Raw genomic sequence first — 24,212 nt, forward strand, 5'->3', positions numbered from 1 at the left:
TAGTTTTTTAAGAAAACAGTTACAGAAACTGCCTATGTTGCAGTAACAGCTGAAGCTCAAAGAATTTCTGTACAACTAAGCCTACCACCTCACTGTACTCACCAGCCAACTGCAGAACAAAAATATTGTAACCTCTTGCACAAGTGGAAGAACTGCAACGCATATTTACTACTATATTGTATGTTGTAAAATATTTGGGTACATGGAGTATTTATAGGAATAAATACCTGTGCCATACAAACACATACATGTAACTTCAACAGAACAGTCCCAGCACATTTATACAAGTAGATATTTGAAGGATTACTTCCTATATAACCACAAGAAAAAACTTTCCCTGCACTTTTTCACAATTCTAATTTCTTATATAGGCAGATTTCAAAGTTTGTAAAGAAAGTAGGTACAACTATCAAAATACTCTGTAACTCAACTACAAAATGTGTCATGAGACAGAACTGAAATAGCTGGTCCTTAGTGACATAACTTTCAGCATTCATTTTAACAGTAGAGTACACTGAGGTCTCCAGGACCTTCCTGCATCAAGCCCGGGTCACTGAGCTTCCTGGCAGCCAGGCCCTGCATGACATGCCTACAGGAGTAGGTGATGTTTGGTTCCTCTCCCAATTTTCTGTTGCAAACTAGTCCAGAATCTCATCTCTCTGGTGCCTTGACATCTACATAAATATCTTAATTTTAATAGTTTTAAAATACGACAGGGGGGCAGGAATAGTCATACCTCTTTACAGCTTGCAAAAAACACAATGCTCTTCTTTTTCAAGTGACTTCTCAGGAAAGAGTATAACATGTTTACTTTTTGCTGAAGCTCACAAACAATGTAGTTCTGATCCAAAGTTGCTGGGGTACTAAAAAAAAAACCCAAAAAGTACAGTTAGATACTGTTAGGTCCCATAACATTAAAATGAGAAAGAAGGGAAGAGAGAGAATATACAGGCATTCAGTATCTACAGAGCTGCCTGTCCTTTCTTTTAAGTCAAGAGTGTCTGACAAATATTCAGGAAAAGAAGGAAGGAAAAAAAAAAAAAGAGGGAAAAAAAAGTCAGGCTGGAAAGTTCTCCATCTTTGAGGAACGAGTTTTAGCAGCTCCATGAGAAAGCTACTCTTGAAAGATAAATCAATTTCCTTACTAAAAGCTAGTGGGGAAGAGGGGATGACTTTTGACATTACTTCTAAATTCATTTACTACTAGCAAGCCAAACTCTTTCCATGTCTTAGCAGCGACATTCAAATTGCCTTGACTTAAAATGCAATTTTGTCTATTAGTCCTATTGAAGTATCATTTGTGCTTAAGGCAATGTCAAAACACAGTCTAATCACGTACAAAAAAAGAGCACTGATGTACTTCTACTGATTATACCCTGACATGCAAAGCGACTTTGTAAAGCTCTGAACTGTCATCTTAACTCACCTTTCTGTTCTTTACAAAATCAACTAAACTAAAAAAAAAAAGATTCTTTGGCATATTTGTCCTTAAAATACATCTAAATGCTCATCTCTTACAGTTCCTCTGCTTCACCCCAAACAGACCAAGGGTATTCAAAACTATTATACTAAAGGTAATTTCACCTTCCCAGGTAGTACAAGACATTGCTCCAGTTTTTATTCTGCCAGTCAATTTGAATTATGCCACAGCACCTTTTGCTTTGTAAGTCTTCAGAGGAAACTGTTTTAATAAGGCAATAACCTATTGCATACTAAGTCAATAATGAATACTTCCCTTTTTTTTGATTCAGTTTATTATCTAATTGCACTCTCCCAAATATTTTTAAAAAATTAAATGTAATTTTAAAATAGACTTCACAGAAAATGAGATCTGTGAAACAGATGTATAGTCAGTCCTCAAAATGAAGACTACACACTAGGCTTGTACATCCCCTTCTGCTAAGAGGCTATTAACCACACAATTTTTTCAGACAATCATCCTTATTTAAGATGCCTCCGATAGCACTATTGATTAAAAAAAGTATTTGCAGTACAATACAGAGATAATCAAATCAAATAGTTAAAAATGCCTCAGGATTCAACCTGGTTCTTTTGTTCATTTTGCTGATGATTTCTCGTTTGCTCTTGGGAAAGCCGTTTTTATCAATGTGCTTCACCTTTCTACATCTTGCATATGGAAATATGTGCATACTTCATAGAAAAGCAAAAAAAAATCACGCATGTTCATAAGCGGTTTCACACGTAGATGACAGAACCCATAGAACTGCAAAATATTAAATAACATTCTTCACTTAGATTTCGAAAGAAAAAAATGTGCCAAAAACCAACATGCATATTTTTTTCATTCAGTGACACATTAAATTTTTTGAGTATAGCAGACCACATACTTCACTTCTTGTAAGGGCCTCCCATTCTGATTCAAACTGTATGGCTTGACATATTTATTCTGTGTGCACAGTAAACTCAGCACATCAGGAAGCCACAAGACTTACTGTACATGGACTAATGCCACATGCTTCCTTCGGGCACCTAATGCTGAATACTGAAGTAAGACTGTCATTCTGCAATTTCCCAACAGAGTAGCATTGCCTTGGAAAGCCAGATTGATCAACGGCACACAGAAGAATTGTATTTGTGCAACATATCTGGTGGTTCTGCACAGCGTATGCACACACAGGAGGCAAAGAAGCCAAACAACATAGTAACGATTCAGAAGTGAGTGATACAGCCAGTACACTACTCCATTCAGGCTGTAACCCACTCTGGGGCTTGCTCCTGAAGAAGAAAACTTCCAGTCTGCAAAGCTGTCTGAGGAGCCATAAGGAAAGCGCAGGTTCAGCCTCCCCCGTCAGAACTAGTACCCTCTTATTTGGAAATTCAGAAAGGCACACAGCAGCATCAGACACTGCAAGAAGGAGGACGCACAACATAACTTCGGATTCAGGGAACTGACAGTCAGAGAAACAGTTAAGTAGGATCACAACCTGTTTAACACACACACACACACACACAAACACACCCCCCCCCCCCACCCACCCCCACCCCCCCCCCCCCGAAAAAAAAAATTATCCCTACATACCTGAATTTGGCTTTCTCATGAACCCAAACATATTCTGGATCTTTCAGACTCAGACGTGCAAGATCCTTCACGGATTTTGTTTGTGTTGCAGAAAAAAGCAAGGTCTGGCGTTTCTTAGGTACATTTTCTATGATTGCATTCATTGTATCAGCAAATCCCATGTCTAGAATTCTATCAGCTTCATCAAGAACTGAAATGAGAGATAGTTTGAGAAACTCTGGGTTTAGCTTTATTTATATAAAAAAATCATACATCAAATCCATATAGTACAAAAATCCATGCCTACTTACACTGCAGAGATTAACTTAATTACTGTATATGACAGGCTTCTCTTTAGATATTAATGTACTCCATAAAATATGTCAAAAAAAACCTGCAATGGAAGTCACAGCATTTCCCATAATCTCTGCACTGCAGCCCTCACAGTTTCACATGCTGAAGCATAAAAGATCAGCATTTCAAGTAAACTGTTCAGCAATTTGCAGACAGACTGCAAATTACAAACTCCCTGTACTATTACTGAAACAAAAGCACAGAATATAAAACAGTGCTGTACTACTCATGACAGAGCACAACAGACTCTCCTGTACCTAAGCTGAATTTACCACTGAAACACAGGGCATAAACAGCAGCACAGAGACAAGGCTTTAAGAAAAGGGCCTATGTTTAATGCAATTCTTGTCTAACTGCCATGAATTGTACTAAGCGTAGCAAGCATAATTTCACATTTTATCAGCTTCATTAGCTTCTTAATTGCTTCTAAGTTCCTCAAGCTATGGTAAAGACTATGCAGTTCTCAGTGGCGGGCAAACCTTTTCATTACACTGAAATTTTTATTCAGGTTGGAAGGATGAAGAGAAACAATTGTTAACAATGCTAACAAAACAATGAAAAGAGCAGCAATCTGTCTTAAAATTCAAAGAAAAGTGTTTTCTACAACTGGTCCAAAATACACACATTGCAATGGATATTCCATATAGTTAATTATCATGTCAGAAAAAACATGAGAGCCATAGCCAGAAAGGGAAGGCCAGCATTGGCCAAGAAAGCTCTAAAGGATTATATGGGACACTACATTCGGTTTTGGGTTCCTTACTAACTCACCTACTTGTTCTTATCATTCTAAGGAAGGCATGCCCAGCAACTGTTTGAGAGAAAATACGCACAAGAAAAGGGTTTTGTTGTTTTCTTTTTTAATTTGTACATGTGTGAACTTAAATGCCATTTCATCTACATACCACGACTAGGATAAACTTTTTACCCAAGGAAGTGCTCCACACAATTATGAACTGTTAGAAAACATCTCTGAGTACTTTCAAGCACTCAAAAAACTTACTCAACATTTGCAGATCAGATGCATAGAAATATGATGTTTCATCCATGTGCTGTAGAAGCCGTCCTGGAGTGCAAATTAGCATATTTATATGGTGGATTCTTTCAGACTCTTCTTTCAGATCCTGAAAAGGAGTTAAACCAGCTTAGCTCTAGTTGTTCACACTAGAAGCGCAGTACCAGAGATGGTCAGGCCAGCTTAACCTATTGACAGTTTTTAGAAAGGACCAGCCTTTCCTCTTTCTACAGAGATACCACTATTTCTTCAGCACGCTTACACTTGTGGCTTGAGCAAAAAGTATTTCAGAATAATCTAAACTAACTGGATAGTCCTGGAAGGCTTGGCAGGAAGGTCCATCCAGTCATGTAACCTGGAAAGACTGTAAATATGCAAAAGCTTCAAAAGACACAGAGCACACAAACAGGAAAACGAGCAGGTCATTGATAGGTTCCCATTAACTACTCTTCCCTGACTTTTCATTTCCCGGGTTTCCCTCCCAAACTGGCACTTAAGATAGCACTCATTTATGCTTCCATACAGCCAACTCTGAGAGAGGACACACCTTGCCTCCAATGATAAGGCCAGCTGAGAACTCATGATTCTTTCCCACTTTACGCAGAACCTTGAAGGTTTGATACGCCAGTTCCCGGGTAGGCGATATTATCAAAACTCCCAGCCCATCAGCTGAAGTCCACTGCTGGCGATACAGGAGTTCCAAAGCCTGAAAAAAATTACCATATTCTCATTATAAATATCTCAGAAGGAAAATACGTAACAACAACAAATTTGTAACAAAAAGTGTCATTAAAAAAAAAAGATAAAGTCATACTAATTAAAATAATGACTTGAAGAAACATCAGTATACATTTCACGTAGTTTGATTATATATAAATTCTAACTGAAGGTAATGATACTTGCTGAATTAAAGTTCCCCAGTATCAATCTATGACAGACAGTAATGGGTGGTAAATTGTAAACATTTTACTGCACAATTAATCCTACTCTGCTAAATTCTGGAAATGAAACCTTAACCATTTATACAAGAATAGAAATCAAATGTAGAAAAAACATGAGAAACTTCCCTGCTGGCAAGGTTTTGTGGGAATCAGAAACAGAATAAGCAACTAGAAGAAAGTCAATTATTGCAGCTTTAATTCTGGTCATAGACTTGAAGCAGCAATATACAGAGCATTCCAACTAAAGTTGCCATATACCTCAGACCAGGATTATTCCTCCTCTTATGAATTTACACTGCAGAAAGACTGTCTTAGTCACCTAATCCTAACACAAAGGTTTCATAGGCATGAATACCTGAAGCATTCTGAAATCCTGAAGGCTGTTAAGCATCCTTGTACAATTAATTTTTTTTTTTTCACTCTTTATCTCTCCAGCTCCTCTTTTACCATTTTTCTCCCCTAAAATTGTTTTAAAATAAGGTTTGTAAAACAAAGTACTTCTACTCCTAGATTAACTAACTGAGCAATCTCAGTTCTGTATCTCAGGTTCACAATCTTTTGAAGATTATCTTTTGAAGCCACCTACATTTTTTTATTCTTTACTAATAAAAAATAAATTTTAAAAAAAACAGCATAAAGCATAAATTTTCTCAACTAGAGAGGGTATTCAAAACACCTACTACTGCTCCCACAGTTACTGACAGAAGAGGCTCCAAAGAAATTTATGTCCACAAAAATGCAAGTAACATTTAAACCAAAAAAACTCCATAATCAAAACATTTATTTTTCCCTTTATCTAATCTTAACAAGATGGGTTTTGTATCCACTTATATGTGCACTTTAAGCAAACATCTCAATTATATTTTCCATTTGAAGAAATGAAATGCAGAGCATGGTGTTTTGAGTAAAACAGGCAAACATATATTAGTCATGACAGGGGTTTTCATCCTGTTTTCCCACTTGCACCTAGAAGTGATTTCTAAGGAGTTCACAAAAGACAACAAGGAAATAGAAGTCCACAATCACTAAGCTTAAGTTTGCTACGTAAGGTCCAAATCCTAAAATTTTAAAGGGGTAAAAGCAACTCATCGAAAAAAAGTCTAAGGAACTGAAGAAATTTCACCATTCTATTTCATACACTTAGTTGTTAAATTTTAAAAGAATTGGACAACTAGAGTTGCACCAGGAAAACAGATTCCTGAGAGAAAAACAAAGTACTTCCTAAATCACACAGGGTCTACTAATGTAAGGATCAAAATGGAATTTTTAAGTGTCAGAATATTCCTAGGGCCAAAAATATACTTCTTTCAGAACCTCAAGCAACTTTATTAAATTAGTATCTTGGCTGTCTTAGAACATTTAGATCAGTTGAATTATAACTTTTCTCCCAGGATCTATTAACCTAAGCTGTTTGACATCCAGTACTTCCCAGACAACGTGGTTTGAGTACTAATGGAAGGATGTAAATTACTTACTGGGACAATAAAAGCCAAGGTTTTGCCTGATCCAGTCTTTGCAGCTCCAAGTACATCTTTACCTTGCAAAGCCAAACCTATGGTTTGCCTCTGTATCTCCGTTACCATGCGATACTGAGCTTCCTGCAACCCTAGTATTTGCAGTATGGGAAGAGAAGAGAGAGTGCGGGAAGGGAAGAGGGGAAAAAAAAAAAGAAAAATCTTTATTTTTATCTTGCCCAGAGCTGTATCCCTCCAACAGAGAACACTGTACATGGCAATACTTATCTAAAATTTAGTGTAAAGCAAAAGAATGTTCAGATGTAGATAAATAACACATTCATTTTTACTTAAAATACATTCCAAAGAAAACTTTCGTACTCACCTTTTAGGGTTTTCTTTGACAATGGAAAATCTGAAAATCTTTGAATTTCACTTGCATTTATCTGAAACAAAGTGTTCAATCAGTGCTTACAATCTAAGTATAACAGAGAAACTAAATAGCATTCTTTAAGTTGCTGTTAAAATAAATATGTAGTAGTTCAGTATGACCTGATCCAAGTTAGCTGGTCAGGCAATCTCTACTACTTTGACCTAAGCCAAACCGCTCTTTTACCATAAAATGTTTAGTAAGTAATAAGATATACTTTAATCATGCAGGCTACTAGTGCAATTTAAAGCTCAGGTCATCATGAAATCACAGAACAATTTAGGCTGAAAGGGACCTCAGGAGGCCTCTGGTCCAACCTCCTGTTCACAGCAGGTCAGCTCTGAGGTCAGATCAGGCTGCTCAGGGCTTCATCCCGTCCATTCTTGAAATCGTTCAAGAATGGAGACTGGACAGTCTCTCCGGGCAATCTGTGCTTCTGTCTGACTGTCCTCATGGGGAAAAAGTGTTCCAGGCTGAGCCTCTCTTTTTTCAACTTATGCCTGTTGTCTCTCATCCTTCTGCCCTGCTCCATCTCCTCAATGATCTTCTAAGGTCACCATCCCAACCCCAAAGTCATCCCTTCTCCAAGGTGAACAAGCCCAGCTCCCCCAGCCTCTCCTCACAGGGCAAGTGCTCCAGCCCCCACCATTTCAATGGCCCTCCACTGAACCGGATCTACTTTATTGATGTTTTTTTCTTATGGGATGTCCAAAACTGGATGCAGTATTTTTCAGGGGGGATAACATTTTAAAAACATACTGTGGATGCAAGCAAGGTTTAAAATTTCTACAATGCAGTGTGCCACAAGCCCCAGACATAACTTGCAATCAAAACTCATGCTAACCATTTCACATACAGTATCTCTAAAATCAGAACTTCTGTAGCGTTTTTCTTCAAACTGTCCCAGTGAGACTGTCAATAGAGATTATAATAAAATATTTATGGCAAAACACATAACTAGCCAATTATTTCATATTTCTGTGAGGCTGCAACAAGCACTGAGTTTATGATTCATGCAGCTAAGTATAAATTCATTTTCCTAGGAACATCCACAGAGGAGCAGTTTGTTTCTGAGGCTACTGCAAATGGAGTAATGATAGTCATATCCCATAAAATGGAACTCAGAGCTCTTATCTCCCTTCTTTTTTAACCATCTTGGCTTAAGAAAAAAAATATTACTATGCTGCAAAGTATACAGCCATTATCTTCCTGAAAAAGAGAAGCTCACCTGGACTCGTAACAATTTAACCCTTATGGCTCCTATCCATAAAGGCAAACTCCTTCATCTGCAAGGACCACATGCAAACATTGCTGGCAGCCTCCTTGCAGCCTCCCACCTTACTAGAGCTAAGCTGTCCTTTTCCCATCTATATTTTCAGATCCCCTGAAGCAATGAGGATGAAGTGTATTCCAGCTGCTGTAGGAGTTCAGACATCACAAAAGCAGGTAAATGTCCTGCAGGGTAAAGGCCTGGTAAACAAATACTTCAGGAAATAGCTCCAGACAATGAACACATTTCTCCCCCACTCCACTGTTCCATTTTGACTCTGCAGTGCTAGCATCAAGATTTTTTTGCATATACTTAGTGTTAGGTTATGTGATTAAAGATTAACGACTGTGAACTCAAAGACCCCACAAGAATCAGTGGAACAACAGTGGGGAAGGAGCCCAAATAACATCATCACTGCACGTTGAGTTAAAGCACCCTGATGCAGCTGCTCCCTGGGACTGCTGGAGGACAGCAGTCAGCTCATGGTTCCTGGGTGAACCCCACCGAGGCATCAGTGGGGCCACCCCCTCCCCAGAAGGCCCTGCAGACTGGCAGGGGTCAGCGCCTGCAGGGGTGTGGGGCTCACAGGGGGCTGCAGGGGAAAAGCATTTGGGGATGTTGTACATCTTCTTATGAGGTGTTTAAGGGGGTGTGGGAATGTGCAAGACTTGTTATGGGATGTTTAGGGGAAGGATCAAAGGCAGGAAAAGGGAGGGATCAAGGTGGACTGGGGAGGAACCAGCGTGAGAAAATAGAGGCAAAAGGGGATAAAAGGCGCTGGTACTGGGTAACAGCTGGCTGGTCAGAATGCTGTCTGACCAAGCCCTGACCCCATCACCACAGCCTATCCTGCAGTCTTACTAAATATTCTTACACAATAATAACTTGCCGGATGTCTGCTGGAAATACAACATGGCAGAGAGGAATCAATCTAGGAGGTTCCTCGAATGTGTGGACGACAACTTCCTCATGCAAGTGGTAAATAAGCCCACTAGAGGAGGGGCCCTGCTTGACCTGTTGTTTGTGAACAGAGAAGGACTAGTGGGAGATGTGAGGGTCGGTGGCCGTCTTGGGAGTAGCGACCACGAAATGTTAAGAGTTTTCGATAGTGGGGGAAGTAAGGAGGGGCAAGAGCAGAACTTCTGCCTTAGATTTCCGGGGGGCTGACTTTAGCCTGTTTAAGAGGCTGGTGGACCGAGTCCCTTGGGAGTTGGTCCTGAAGGGCAAAGGAGTCCAGGAAGGCTGGACATGCTTCAAAAGGGAATTGCTAAATATTCAGGAGCAGGCTGTCCCGATGTGTAGGAAAACAAGCCGTCGGGGAAAAAGACCGGCCTGGTTAAACAGGGAACTTAGGCTAGAACTTAAGGAAAAAAAGAGCCTACTTGCTCTGGAAGAAGGGTCAGGTAACTTGGGAGGTCTATAGGGACGTGGCCAGGTCGTGTAGGGAGAAGATTAGAGGGCCAAAGCTCAATTAGAGCTTGATTTGGCTGCTACAGTCAAAGACAACAAAAAAAGCTTTTACAAATACATCAACAGCAAAAGGAGGGTCAAGGAGAGCCTCCACCACTTGCTGAATGAGGAGGGTAGTGTAGTGTCAGGGGATGAGGAAAAGGCAGAGGTGCTCAATGCCTTCTTTGCCTCGGTCTTTAATGTCAAGACCGGTTGTCCTCAGGAGACTCGGCCCCCAGAGCCTGAAGTTAGGGACTGGGGGCTGTGTGAACCTCCTGTAATCCAGGAGGAGACAGTTAGTGACCTGCTGTGCCAGTTGGACACCCACAAGGCTATGGGCCCGGATGGGATTCACCCCAGAGTAATGAAGGAACTGGCAAATGAACTTGACAAAACACTCTCTATTACCTACCGGCAGTCCTGGTTAACTGGAGAAGTTCCAGCTGACTGGAAATTAGCAAACGTAACACCCATCTACAAGAAGGGTCGGAAGGACAATCCAGGGAACTATAGGCCTGTCAGCCTGACCTCGGTGCCAGGCAAGGTGATGGAACAGATCATCCTGAGTGCCATTACACGGCACATGCAGGACAATCGGGGCATCGGGGCCAGCCAACATGGATTCATGAAAGGCAGGTCCTGCTCGACCAACCTGGTCTCCTTCTATGACAAAGTGACCCGCTTAGTAGATGAGGGCAGGGCTGTGGATGTAGTCTATCTAGACTTCAGTAAGGCATTTGACACTGTCTCCCACAGCATCCTCCTAGACACACTGGCTGCCTGGAGCTTGGATGGGTGGACTCTTCGATGGGTTAAAAACTGGCTGGATGGCCAAGCCCAGAGAGTGGTGGTGAATGGGGCAAAGTCCAACTGGCGGCCGGTCACTAGCAGTGTTCCCCAGGGCTCAGTTCTAGGGCCAGTGCTGTTCCATATCTTTATAGATGATCTAGACGTAGGGATTGAATGCTCCCTCAGTAAATTTGCAGATGACACCAAGCTGGGTGGCAGTGTCGATCTGCTGGAGGGTAGGAAGGCCCTTCAGAGGGATCTGGACAGGTTAGATAGATGGGCCGAGACCAACGGCATGAGGTTCAACAAGAACAAGTGCCGGGTCTTACACTTCGGCCACAACAACCCCATGCAGCTCTACAGGCTGGGGAAAGAGTGGTTAGAAAGCGGCCCGGCGGAAAGAGACCTGGGGGTGCTGATTGACAGCCGGCTAAACATGAGCCAGCAGTGTGCCCAGGTGGCCAAGAAGGCCAATGGCATCCTGGCCTCTATTAGGAATAGTGTAGCCAGCCGGTCTAGGGAAGTGATCGTCCCTCTGTACTGGGCACTGGTGAGGCCGCACCTTGAGTACTGTGTTCAGTTCTGGGCCCCGCACTTCAAGAAAGATGTTGAGGTGTTGGAGCGAGTCCAGAGGAGGGCGACCAAGCTGGTGAAGAGTCTGGAGGGTCTGACCTACGAGGAACGGCTGAGGGAGCTGGGGTTGTTTAGCCTGGAGAAGAGGAGGCTCAGGGGTGACCTTATTGCAGTCTACAACTACCTGAAGGGAGGTTGTAGTGAGGTGGGAGTTGGCCTCTTCACCCAGGCAACTAGCGATAGGACAAGAGGACACAGCCTCAAGCTTCGCTAGGGGAGGTTCAGGTTGGACATTAGGAAGAATTTCTTTTCAGAAAGGGTTATTAGACATTGGAATCACAGAATCACAGAATGTTAGGGATTGGAAGGGACCTCGAAAGATCATCTAGTCCAATCCCCCCGCCGGAGCAGGATTACCTAGACCATATCACACAGGAACGCGTCCAGGCGGGTTTTGAATGTCTCCAGAGAAGGAGACTCCACAACCTCTCTGGGCAGCCTGTTCCAGTGTTCAGTTACCCTCACCGTAAAGAAGTTTTTCCTCATACTTATGTGGAACCTCCTGTGTTCCAGCTTGCACCCATTGCCCCTTGTCCTGTCAAGGGATGTCACTGAGAAGAGCCTGGCTCCATCCTCTTGACACTTGCCCTTTACATATTTATAAACATTAATGAGGTCACCCCTCAGTCTCCGCTTCTCTACGCTAAAGAGACCCAGCTCCCTGAGCCTCTCCTCATAATGGAATGGGCTGCCCAGGGAGGTGGTGGAGTCACCATCTCTCGATGTGTTTAAGAAAAGACTGGACATGGCACTTAGTGCCATGGTCTAGTTGACAGGGTGTGTCAGGGCAACGGTTGGACTCGATGATCCCTGAGGTCTCTTCCAACCTGGTTGATTCTGTGTGATTCTGTGTGTGCAGGTACACCCTCTATTCTGAGGCTGCCTAAGAGACCACCGGCAACCTTCAAGCCAGACTAGTGGGCAGCAGCATGAGAGTTGAGTACCTGCAACTAGAACAGGACCACGAACCTCAGGGGCTGGGGGATGCTGGTGCCAGCACCTGGGGAAACTGGAGCCTGAAGCCAGCTCTGTGGCAGACTGAGTAGCTAATGCCAGCTATCAGAGAGACCCATTTTCCACATGTGAGTACATATTTCACTAGTGGACATCAATCCTGATCAGAGAGAAGAAGAGTATCTGCAGCCCATGCTGTTCACATGTGTGTGAGCCCTGTGCATGTGTCTGCGCAGGTCTCGATAAAGGCACTGCTCTGTCTGTGCTCACCTGTGGCTGGAGACGTGTGTGCACACGTGTGCGCTACTGGGAATACATGCTCACCCTCACTGCAGGCTGGACTTGGGGATCCAGGACTGGAGCAAGCTTGCATCTACCTGACTGGGACAACAGGAGTCTACCTGTGCCCCGAAGCTCAACAGATTCACCAACCTCTAGCACCTGGTATACTTAATTTTTCAGAGCTCTCCTACAGGGTACAAAACATACTAAAAAAGTAGTTCATTGTCCTGACACCTACTAATTTACTTCTCTGTATAAATCCACCTCTACAGCATACTTGAGAGCTGTTCATCATATACCACACACACACGCACACAAAATCCCCAAGAGCATGTGTTCCAGTCCATGAGCTGGCTGAATGATTTACAAAAAATGTTGAGATGTCAAGTAAAGATCTCAAGAAAAATATAATATTTTCAAGTCTGTTCCAGCTGATAGGAGATCACCAAAACATGTGGACAGCTTCCACTGGTAAAGTTCAAAACCATCAACAGCAGCAGGACAAAAAAAAAAAACACATAACAAAAAAAAACAATAGACTACCTGTATCCATGAAGCCTGAGCAGATGAAGAGGAAGGCAGCCTACACAGCTTTGAATTCATACTGACTAGCATCCATAAACTGAGATTTCCAAATGTCAAACTCAGAGCTTATGCAACTTGTGCATTTCTAATAGGTATCATTTATCTCTAATAGACTGCTGAACAGATATCTTCCAACACAGGGACCAAGCAAAATGGTCCTGAGACGTTCCTGAAAACTCGTGATAACAATTCCAGAGAAGGCCTTAAATGAAGAGCTACTGAGCTGTCAGATCAGCCTTATATCTCCTTGAAGTACCAAGCCTTCTGCAGGCTCTGTCTATTACAGAAAACTAAACTATTTTTTTCCTGAGGGTTTATATCTGTTTAATGCACCTAGATCAGAATACTACTCTTTTCAGCCTGGTTCTGTCTAGTAAAAACAAGAGAAGTGATTTAATGCATGAATTTGATCTCCAGATAAAAGGTAATAACACCCTTACTAAAACCTGGTTTTGACATATTTCAAGACAAAGCTCTTGCAAGGTGGATTTCAAACTTTCGCTGTGTCCTAGCAGAACAATTAAACTTTTGCCAAACATTACTCAGAAATCTTAAAGGTGAATTATTTTTATAAAACCTACTTGTCCCGAGAAGCACGTACTTTAAGCTAGCACATTTTGGGGCGGGGGGGAATCCTATCAGAAATCACCATAAAAAGGTCTTTTTTTCAACTTTCACAAACTGGAATTTCTGACAAATATTTCCAAATTCAGTTGATAATTTTGAAGATATTATGTATCACGTGCAATATTGCATATTGGGCTAATTCCCTGTCTTATTATTTCACATGCTAAAGGATCCCAACTCAGTGATGTATACAGGTTCAGTTTAATTCCAACCAAGAGACTGTCTGCATAGCAAAACAGTATGCCTACAGGAGGGAAAACATCAAAAAAGAATTCAAGCAATCCATTAGGTGCAACTAAAGGGATAGATTTTAACAGGTTCGTGACGCATGGACTATTGCAGCAACATGAAATTGTTCTAAATAATTGTCCTGGTTTGGCCTAAACCAGGCCGATTTTCCTTTCAGTGATTTTTACTTTCAGCTAAGTCTCCTCTAAATAACTGCACTTTCTGAAACTAACTGCATGTTTTTGCAGACAGTGTCTGCTTCCAGGACTGATAACGCTCGAAGTTTGTAGTTATCGCTGAGGCACCGGTAGGGATGTTGTGCAGTAAGGCTCTTGCTGTACTTTTTTCTTAGAGAAACCAAGGTCACCGCTGAATTCCTCACTGCTTACAAGTGAAAAGCCGAAGGGGGGGGGGTCGCAGCTGCAGGGGGGAGCAGACAGGGCAGGTGACCCAAAATTGACCAACGAGGGTATTCCATCCCATACACGTCATTCTCGGTATAAAGCGGGGGGATCACGAGGGTCTCGCCCCTCTTGCTCGCTCTTGCTCTTTCTGCTATGGCCGGTGTCCAAGGAGGACTCCGACTGTTTTCCTGCTGCCCCCGATCCCGATCCGTGCATCCCTGAATCCAGCTCTCGACCGTCGCTAGGCCCAGCCTGGGCCTTCCCGGAGCCTGCCCTGCAGTGCCGGTGGTGACGTTGCCGACATCGGGGGAGCTCGATCTTGGTTTTGTATATATATTTGTATATATTTGATTATTCCAATATTATTATTATACTCTTTTTCATTATTATAGGTTTATTAAAACTGTTTTAACTTTCCAACCCGTAAGTCTCTCTCCCTTTTCCCTTTCCCTTTCCCTTTGGGTGGGGGGGGAGGGTTAACAGAGAGCGTCTGCTGCAGGTTTAATCGCCAGCCCAGCTTTAAACCGTGACAGATTTATTGGCGCCCAACGTGGGGCTCGAGAGAAGCTCCAACAGGTTCCTCTGATAAGTCGAATCCCAGCTCCGGCGGGAGGAGACCCGGAGAGCTCAGCTGAGAGAGTATCAGATTTCTTCCTTTGAGATTTACGAGGGGTTGGAAATTAAAACAGATAGGGAAGATGCTGATGTCATTTTTGAGTACTGTGTTATCTCGTCTTTTTATAGAGTTTCTTTCACAGTTGAGTATTGCAATGATGCCTTACCTGCCGTGGGCACTGTGTTATTGTTTGCTTCTTATGAATGTTTACATGCGGTTTAGCAGTGGGCGCTGGTCGAAATGTATTGTTTTGGTATGGGGTTTGATACTGATTTATGCTGTGATAAACTGGGCAGTTACTATTCCGATCTCTTATCTCTATAACACAATGATGGGCAGTTTTAATCGCGAATCAGTAGCAGCGACTTCATCTGCACGCTCCAGGCGTCCTTTAGCTGATTATGTTAATGATTACACTTCCAATTTTACTTCGGGAAATAGTACCTTCTCCTTTTCTGCCAAGCTGATTCCTCTAGATTTTGTGAAATTAGGATGGTGCTGTCTAGGTGGCATGTTTTTATTTTCGGTTGTCCTGAATGTGTTTCTGATGTGGGATAAGATTAAATATCGGTGCAGGGACAGTTGTAGATGTTGTGCAGCCACCTCAGACCCTACAGCGTGTGCTGCCGCTACAGCCACTAAATCCACTGAAACCTCGGCAGCCTGTACCACAGCTGCTACACCCCCCAAGATGGCCACTGCAGCTACTCAGACTCTAACGAGTCTCAGCACTCCCACGACAGCCACTGCATCTACTCAGAGTCCAGCATCTAACGAATCTGTACCAATTGCTCCTGTAACCAGGAAGAAATACAGAAAGAAATCAGCTCGTGAAGAGGAGGATGATGACTCAGAGCCTTCTAAGGCAGAGCCATCACAGGACCCAGGTGAGGGCCCTTCTCAGGCAGAGTCAGGGCCCGACACAGATGGGGGTTCCCTTGATCGTCATTTTAAAGCAGACCCATCACAGAAGAAAGGTCGTTCTAAAGCAGAACTATCACAGGAGGAGGACTCGGATGTAGAGATAACCTACCACTCCTTATCCCTGAAGGACCTGAGAAATATAAGGAAAGATTTCAGCCGTTATGATGGTGAGCCAATTATTACCTGGCTGCTCCGATGCTGGGATAATGGGGCAGATAGCATGCAATTAGACGGTAGAGAAGCCAGACAGTTGGGATCCCTGTCCAGAGATGGTGGTATTGATAAGGCGCTTGCAAGAAAGTCAAACACTATCAGTCTCTGGAGGCGACTCTTGTCAGCTGTGAAGAGCAGGTATCCCTATAAAGATGATGTTATGAGCCACCTGAGCAAATGGACCACTATAGAAAAAGGTATTAACTACCTTAGACAACTAGCTGTGCAAGAGATCATTTATAGACACCCACGGGAAATTGTAGATCCTGTAGATCCTGATGAAGTGGAATGCAACCGATCCATGTTCCGGAAGGTTGTGAAGAGTGCTCCACCGACATATACCCATACATTGTCAATATTAGTCTGGGGAGAAAATGCTATGGCACGACCTAGTGTGGATGAAATGGCTAACTGTATGCGACAGTATGAAGATAGTATTTCTTCCCCACTGCAGGCCCGTGTCTCGGCTGTGGAAAAACTGACAAAGGAAAACAAGGACTCATTTAAACAACTGTCAGACAAACTGTCCAGGATAGAGAATAAACTTGACTCTCTACCTACACAGGCACGCGTTGCAGCTGTTAGGAGAAAACGCCCTCCTACAGGACCAGCTCAAAGGAAACGGAACACATCACGAGGTATCCTGTGGTTTGCCCTGCGTGGTTATGGGGAAGACATGAACAGATGGCATGGACAATCTACCAGTACCCTACAGGCACGAGTACGTGAGTTGCAAGCTAAAAGAAATACCAGAGAGAATTTTTCTAGGAGGATGGCTGCTCCAGTTACCAGTGAGCAGGACCCCAGTCAGGGTAGATGGACTTCAAATTCCTTTTTCCAAAGTGTGAATAGGAGAAATGAAGGTCCAGTCCCTGTGAGCAGCACAAATCCATTTCTTGATTAGGGGGGCCCTGCCTCCAGCCAGGTGGAGGAAAGGGACAACAGAGTTTATTGGACTGTGTGGATTCGATGGCCTGGCACATCAAAACCACAAAGGTATCGAGCCTTGGTAGACACTGGTGCACAGTGCACCCTCATGCCATCGGATCATAAAGGGGCAGAATCTATCAGTATTTCAGGAGTAACAGGAGGATCTCAAGTGTTATCTGTATTGGAGGCCGAAGTGAGCCTAACTAAAAATGAATGGAAAAAGCACCCCATTGTGACTGGCCCAGATGCTCCGTGCATCCTTGGCATAGACTACCTCAAGAGAGGGTATTTTAAGGACCCAAAAGGGTATAGATGGGCCTTTGGTATAGCAGCTGTAGAGACTGAGGACATTAAACAGCTGTTTACCTTGCCTGGCCTCTCAGAGGATCCTTCTGTTGTGGGGTTGCTGAAGGTTGAAGAACAACAGGTGCCAATTGCTACTACCACGGTGCACCGACGACAATATCGCACCAATCGAGACTCCCTGATCCCCATTCATAAACTGATTAGACAATTAGAAAATCAAGGAGTGATTAGTAAGACTCGCTCACCCTTTAATAGTCCTATATGGCCAGTGCGAAAGTCTGATGGAGAATGGAGATTAACTGTGGACTATCGTGGCCTAAATGAAGTTACGCCACCACTGAGTGCTGCTGTGCCAGACATGCTAGAACTTCAATACGAACTGGAGTCAAAGGCAGCCAAGTGGTATGCCACCATAGACATTGCTAATGCATTTTTCTCTATTCCTTTGGCACCAAAGTGCAGGCCACAGTTTGCTTTCACCTGGAGAGGTATCCAGTACACCTGGAATCGACTGCCCCAGGGGTGGAAACACAGTCCTACTATTTGCCATGGACTGATCCAGACTGCACTAGAAAAGGGTGGAGCTCCAGAACATTTGCAATACATTGATGACATCATTGTGTGGGGTGATACAGCAGCAGAAGTTTTTGACAAAGGGGAGAAAATAATCCAAATTCTTCTGAAAGCTGGTTTTGCCATAAAAAGAGGCAAGGTCAAGGGACCTGCCCGGGAGATCCAGTTTTTAGGGATTAAATGGCAAGATGGGCGTCGCCAGATCCCGATAGAGGTGATCAACAAAATAACAGCTATGTCCGCACCAACTAACAAAAAGGAAACACAAGCCTTCTTAGGCGTTGTGGGTTTCTGGAGAATGCATATTCCAGATTACAGCCAGATTGTACGCCCTCTTTATCAAGTGACCAGAAAGAAGAATGATTTTCAGTGGGGCCCTGAACAACGACAGGCCTTTGAACAGATTAAACAAGAGATTGTGCATGCAGTAGCCCTTGGACCAGTCCGTACGGGACAAGATGTTAAAAATGTGCTCTACACCTCAGCTGGGGACAATGGTCCTACCTGGAGCCTCTGGCAGAAAGTACCAGGGGAGACTCGAGGTCGACCCCTAGGATTTTGGAGTCGAGGATACAAGGGTTCCGAGGCCAATTACACCCCAACTGAAAAAGAGATACTGGCAGCATATGAAGGAGTTAGAGCTGCTTCAGAGGTAATTGGTACTGAGGCACAACTTCTCCTGGCACCTCGATTACCAGTACTAGGCTGGATGTTCAAGGGTAAGGTTCCCACTACCCATCATGCAACTGATGCTACATGGAGTAAATGGATTGCATTAATTACACAGAGGGCTCGAATAGGAAACCCTAACCGCCCAGGAATCTTAGAAGTGATCATGGACTGGCCAGAAGGCAAAGACTTTGGAATGCCACCAGAAAAGGAGGTGACACGTGCTGAAGAAGCCCCACCATATAATGAACTACCAGAGGATGAGAAGCAGTATGCCCTGTTCACCGATGGATCCTGCCGTCTTGTAGGAAAGCATCGGAAGTGGAAAGCTGCTGTATGGAGTCCTATACGACGAATCACAGAAGCCACAGAAGGACAAGGTGAATCAAGTCAATTTGCAGAGGTAAAAGCCATCCAGCTGGCTCTAGACATTGCTGAACGAGAAAAGTGGCCAAGGCTGTATCTTTATACTGACTCATGGATGGTGGCAAATGCCTTGTGGGGGTGGTTAAAGCAGTGGAAGCGAAGCAACTGGCAGCGTAAAGGTAAACCTATTTGGGCTGTTGAACTGTGGCAAGATATTGCTACTCGGCTAGAGAAACTAGTCGTGAAGGTACGTCATGTAGATGCTCACGTACCTAAAAGTCGGGCAACTGAGGAACATCGAAACAACCAACAAGCAGATCAGGCTGCTAAAGTGTTCCAAATAGATTTGGACTGGGAACATAAAGGTGAACTATTTTTAGCTCGGTGGGCTCATGACACTTCAGGTCATCAAGGAAGAGATGCAACATACAGATGGGCTCGTGACCGAGGGGTGGACTTAACTATGGACTCTATTGCACAGGTTATCCATGATTGTGAAACATGCGCCGCAATTAAGCAAGCCAAACGGTTAAAACCTTTGTGGTATGGGGGGCGGTGGTTGAAATATAAATATGGGGAGGCCTGGCAAATTGACTATATCACACTCCCTCAAACCCGCCAGGGTAAACGCTATGTGCTTACCATGGTGGAGGCAACCACCGGATGGCTGGAAACATACTCTGTGCCCCATGCCACTGCCCGGAACACTATTCTGGGCCTTGAAAAGCAAATCTTGTGGCAACACGGCACGCCAGAGAGAATTGAGTCGGACAATGGGACTCATTTCAAAAACAGTCTCATAGATAACTGGGCCAAAGAGCATGGCATCGAATGGGTATATCATATCCCCTATCATGCACCAGCATCTGGGAAAATTGAACGGTATAATGGGCTGTTAAAAACTACCCTAAAAGCAATGGGGGGTGGAACCTTTAAAAACTGGGATAAGCATTTGGCACAAGCTACCTGGCTAGTTAACACCAGAGGATCCATCAACCGAGCTGGCCCTGCTCAGTCAGATCTTTTACATACAGTAGAAGGGGATAAAGTCCCTGTGGTGCATGAAAGGAATCTGTTGGGAAAAACTGTCTGGGTTCTTCCTGCTACGGGCAAAGGTAAACCCATTCATGGGATTGCTTTTGCTCAAGGACCTGGATGTACTTGGTGGGTGATGCTGCAGGATGGTGGAGTCCGATGTGTCCCTGAAGGTGATCTGATCTTGGGTGAGAATACTTAATTCTGAACTGCATGATGTTAATTGCTGCATAATACTAACAGTGTTCATAAGTGTCTTTCAGGTTAAGACAGTGGTGACGAGACCAGAGCTAGCTGCAAGTGGCGTCCAGTAACCTCCTCGAGACTGACATCTTTAACCTGCAACCCGTGGGCATGAACTGTGACAAAACTCATACCATGTCTCCTGCCCTGAGAGACTCCTAGCCAGATGGAAACCCACAATCCTGAACTAAATGAACTTGATGAACTTTTTTTTTCTGTATAGAAATGAATCATAAACTAATGTTATCTGTATATATTTTAAAATGAAAAGTTAGTGGTGATCTGAGTATGACGTGAATGGTATGGAATAAGGGGTGGAATGTCCTGGTTTGGCCTAAACCAGGCCGATTTTCCTTTCAGTGATTTTTACTTTCAGCTAAGTCTCCTCTAAATAACTGCACTTTCTGAAACTAACTGCATGTTTTTGCAGACAGTGTCTGCTTCCAGGACTGATAACGCTCGAAGTTTGTAGTTATCGCTGAGGCACCGGTAGGGATGTTGTGCAGTAAGGCTCTTGCTGTACTTTTTTCTTAGAGAAACCAAGGTCACCGCTGAATTCCTCACTGCTTACAAGTGAAAAGCCGAAGGGGGGGGGGGTCGCAGCTGCAGGGGGGAGCAGACAGGGCAGGTGACCCAAAATTGACCAACGAGGGTATTCCATCCCATACACGTCATTCTCGGTATAAAGCGGGGGGATCACGAGGGTCTCGCCCCTCTTGCTCGCTCTTGCTCTTTCTGCTATGGCCGGTGTCCAAGGAGGACTCCGACTGTTTTCCTGCTGCCCCCGATCCCGATCCGTGCATCCCTGAATCCAGCTCTCGACCGTCGCTAGGCCCAGCCTGGGCCTTCCCGGAGCCTGCCCTGCAGTGCCGGTGGTGACGTTGCCGACATCGGGGGAGCTCGATCTTGGTTTTGTATATATATTTGTATATATTTGATTATTCCAATATTATTATTATACTCTTTTTCATTATTATAGGTTTATTAAAACTGTTTTAACTTTCCAACCCGTAAGTCTCTCTCCCTTTTCCCTTTCCCTTTCCCTTTGGGTGGGGGGGGAGGGTTAACAGAGAGCGTCTGCTGCAGGTTTAATCGCCAGCCCAGCTTTAAACCGTGACAATAATTAAGGCTGCTTTAAGTATTTCAGTGGTCAGCTTCTTTTTAACTCTAGATGACCCAGTAAGAACTGATGTATTAATCACAAAAGAGACAAACACCATTCTGCTCTTCCACCTTAAACTCCTCTAAATCAATTTAAAAATCATTACACACCTATGCCTAGCTCTTTTAATGATGTCGAAGGAGGAAAAAAAAGCGAGAACAGTATTAAAAGAGCGAGGCAAAGGAACGTTAGGAAAGGTCATGTCACAAAGCTTCCTATATTATTTCTCTGCCCTACAAACTTCCAAGAACACAAGAATGATCTGTTGCAGTACCCTTAAACTCTAAAGATACAGGTTTATTTTTAAATAAAGTCTGAATGGTAGGAATAAGAAGGACTGGTGTTAGATTAATAACTTCTGATAGATCTATTCTATATCTACATGTACCAGTGGAAAACAATACCAATTTCTGCTTAGTTTATTTCCCTGTTGGACATTACTACCTCCTCTAATCTGCTGGGAATCTGTACTTGTGAGCTCTCTCTAATCTGCTCTAGGTGAGAGCAGCCAGCTCATTTCAAATACTTCAAACGGTATTCTGATCTGACTAATTTGACATAAAGCAGTCTAGAAAGAGTTTACACAAACAGCTCCCCAGCACATCAGTTAGCTGTTAATGCTTTTCATGAGCACAACTGGATGGAGAAGACAGTTCATCAACAGCCTTACAGTTAGGCAACAAAGTCACTGGATCAACACATAACACATCACTTATGAACACATACCACAGAAAATGGTCCCAAGATTTGGACACACTGAAACTAAATTTCACATTTTCTGTCTATGCTGCCACACATTCACCATCACGTGTCAACAAATGACCCAAAAAAAAAAAACCCCAGTAACAAAGTATCTTGGTTATCTCTTCATTATTGTTTAATTTTGTCTTGGCTATCTCTTCGTTATTGTTTAATTTTGTCTTGGCTACCCATTGTAGTCATACTCACACTGGAAATTACAGACAATATACTCTAAGAGGGAGGGCAAGGCAGATACACTTGTATCCAACACCCATGCTACCCCTCTTCCACGCCACATGCAAGATGACAAAAGCACATGAAGAGCTAATCCACCCACAGCCTGCGTGCCAGAGACCCCAGCCAGTACTCCTCATAGAAAGGAGCTTACCAAAGGGCTTTCTAATTCCCTAGTCCCTAAGAAGGGATCTACCTCATGCAGAACTCACTGGAGACCCCCGAAGAACCAAGCATGTGGCAATTCCTCACAATTCCCACCCTTGCTATAATCAGGTCCAGGGTAATAGGGAAGAAATGCAGGAGACCAAGTGGAAAAACCTTGTCAGGAACCAGAAAAGGAGATATGAAGGACTGAAGATAGAAAGCAGTAGGCATCCACCTGTATATTCACAGGCAGGAGACTCCTGGAGCTAGAGGACCATAAAACTCCAGAAAAGTTGAGAACAGGAGTCCCCAAAACCATCCTAATACATACATTTACCCTGTCTTCATTCTGATGGATACATGCTGGATACATGCCTGACCACTACCAGCCTCTCATACACGTCATTCTCAGTATAAAGCGGAGGGATCACCTACAGGCACCTCCAACAACGAGGGGTGCTCCCCGCTCCAAGAGATCCCCCTCCTCCTCCTGCCAGCCCGACCGCCCCACACCCCACACGAGGAGAGGGGCCGCTTTCCCCCCCGCCGCAGGCCCGCCATGCCCACCCGCCGGGTGACCCCCCCCGTCCCCGCCCTGCAAAGCCCCCCGCTCCCCGGCCCGGCCCAGCAGCCGCTCGCCCCTGCCGTACCTCGGGGTAGCGCTGCACCAGGCGGCCGATGCCCTCCCGCTCCACCTGCCACTCGGGCCGCTTCCTCTCCTGGCGCTGCAGCCGCAGCCTCTTCGTCCGCCGCGTGTATTTCTTCTTCCAGCGCTCGAAGCTGCGCACCGGGTCCATCGCCGCCGGCCCTCCGCCGCCTCCGCCATCGCTGCCCGCCCGGCCCATGCTGCCCCCGCCGCCCCGCATGGGACACACACGGCCGCTGGGGGCGGGGCTGGGCGCAGGCCGAGCGCGTCAGCGGGCCGCGCCGCCGGGGGAGGGTCGGACTCGGCGCGGCGCGGCAGTGCACGGCCCGGCCCGGCCCGGCAGCCAGCGGCTCGGCGCGGCTCTGTGGGAAGGCGAAGAGTTGCACAAGGGTTGGAGGAAAATCAGGCATCGTGTAACATAACCCGAAAAATGAGCTCGTGGCGCCGCGTGCAAAATACGCTCTGGGGTAGAGATTATAAAACGACAAAAAAAAAAAAAAAATAAAAAAAAAATTAAAGCCTTAATAGAAAAGGAGTATGTGCTTAGCACTGGCGTAGACTTTGTCCTCTGGGATAGCGTGTTGTGGAGGGTCAGGGGGAAGAGTTCTGTGACAAGTCTGTTAATACTTTGTTTCCTAATTCATTACAGGGAAATGACAAATTTGGAAACATCAAAAAGCAATTGAAAGACATACAGTGGGCTTGGAGTTTGAGATGCTGGATTCAAGCTCCATTCATCATGTGTTTTGACCCTTCATAATACAGTTGTAGTCAATGGCCTTGGCTCCTTGGCAGAATGGGTTGGCAGAACATCACAGGGAGAGCTACAAACATGCGGAGCTGTTTTACACTGGGTGGTGTAAGAGTGGCCTCTCTAAGAGGCACATATATCCCAAAATAACTAGATCTAATCAACCTGCAAATTTATATTACGCTATCTTTACGTGCACCGGTTCTTAACGCCCCCCTCTAC

At 44.3% G+C, this 24,212-nt stretch overlaps 1 protein-coding gene across 1 annotated transcript in view; it reads right to left on the minus strand.

Annotated features, from left to right (window-relative positions):
• DDX10 (DEAD-box helicase 10) overlaps positions 1–23,473 on the minus strand; it is a 219,636-nt gene extending 196,163 nt beyond the window's left edge. Inside the window, exons 1-7 of the mRNA XM_068424731.1 lie at positions 23,244–23,473; positions 7,169–7,229; positions 6,805–6,935; positions 4,936–5,094; positions 4,377–4,497; positions 3,041–3,230; positions 737–863 (exon numbers count right to left, since the gene is read on the minus strand). Coding sequence (XP_068280832.1) covers positions 737–863; positions 3,041–3,230; positions 4,377–4,497; positions 4,936–5,094; positions 6,805–6,935; positions 7,169–7,229; positions 23,244–23,459 — 1,005 coding nt within the window. The 5' untranslated portion in view covers positions 23,460–23,473. The remainder of the gene's footprint in view (positions 1–736; positions 864–3,040; positions 3,231–4,376; positions 4,498–4,935; positions 5,095–6,804; positions 6,936–7,168; positions 7,230–23,243) is intronic.
• Positions 23,474–24,212: the final 739 nt, after the last annotated feature.

Source organism: Nyctibius grandis, chromosome 2 (genome assembly GCF_013368605.1).
Source record: "Nyctibius grandis isolate bNycGra1 chromosome 2, bNycGra1.pri, whole genome shotgun sequence".
NCBI classification, from domain to species: domain Eukaryota; kingdom Metazoa; phylum Chordata; class Aves; order Nyctibiiformes; family Nyctibiidae; genus Nyctibius; species Nyctibius grandis.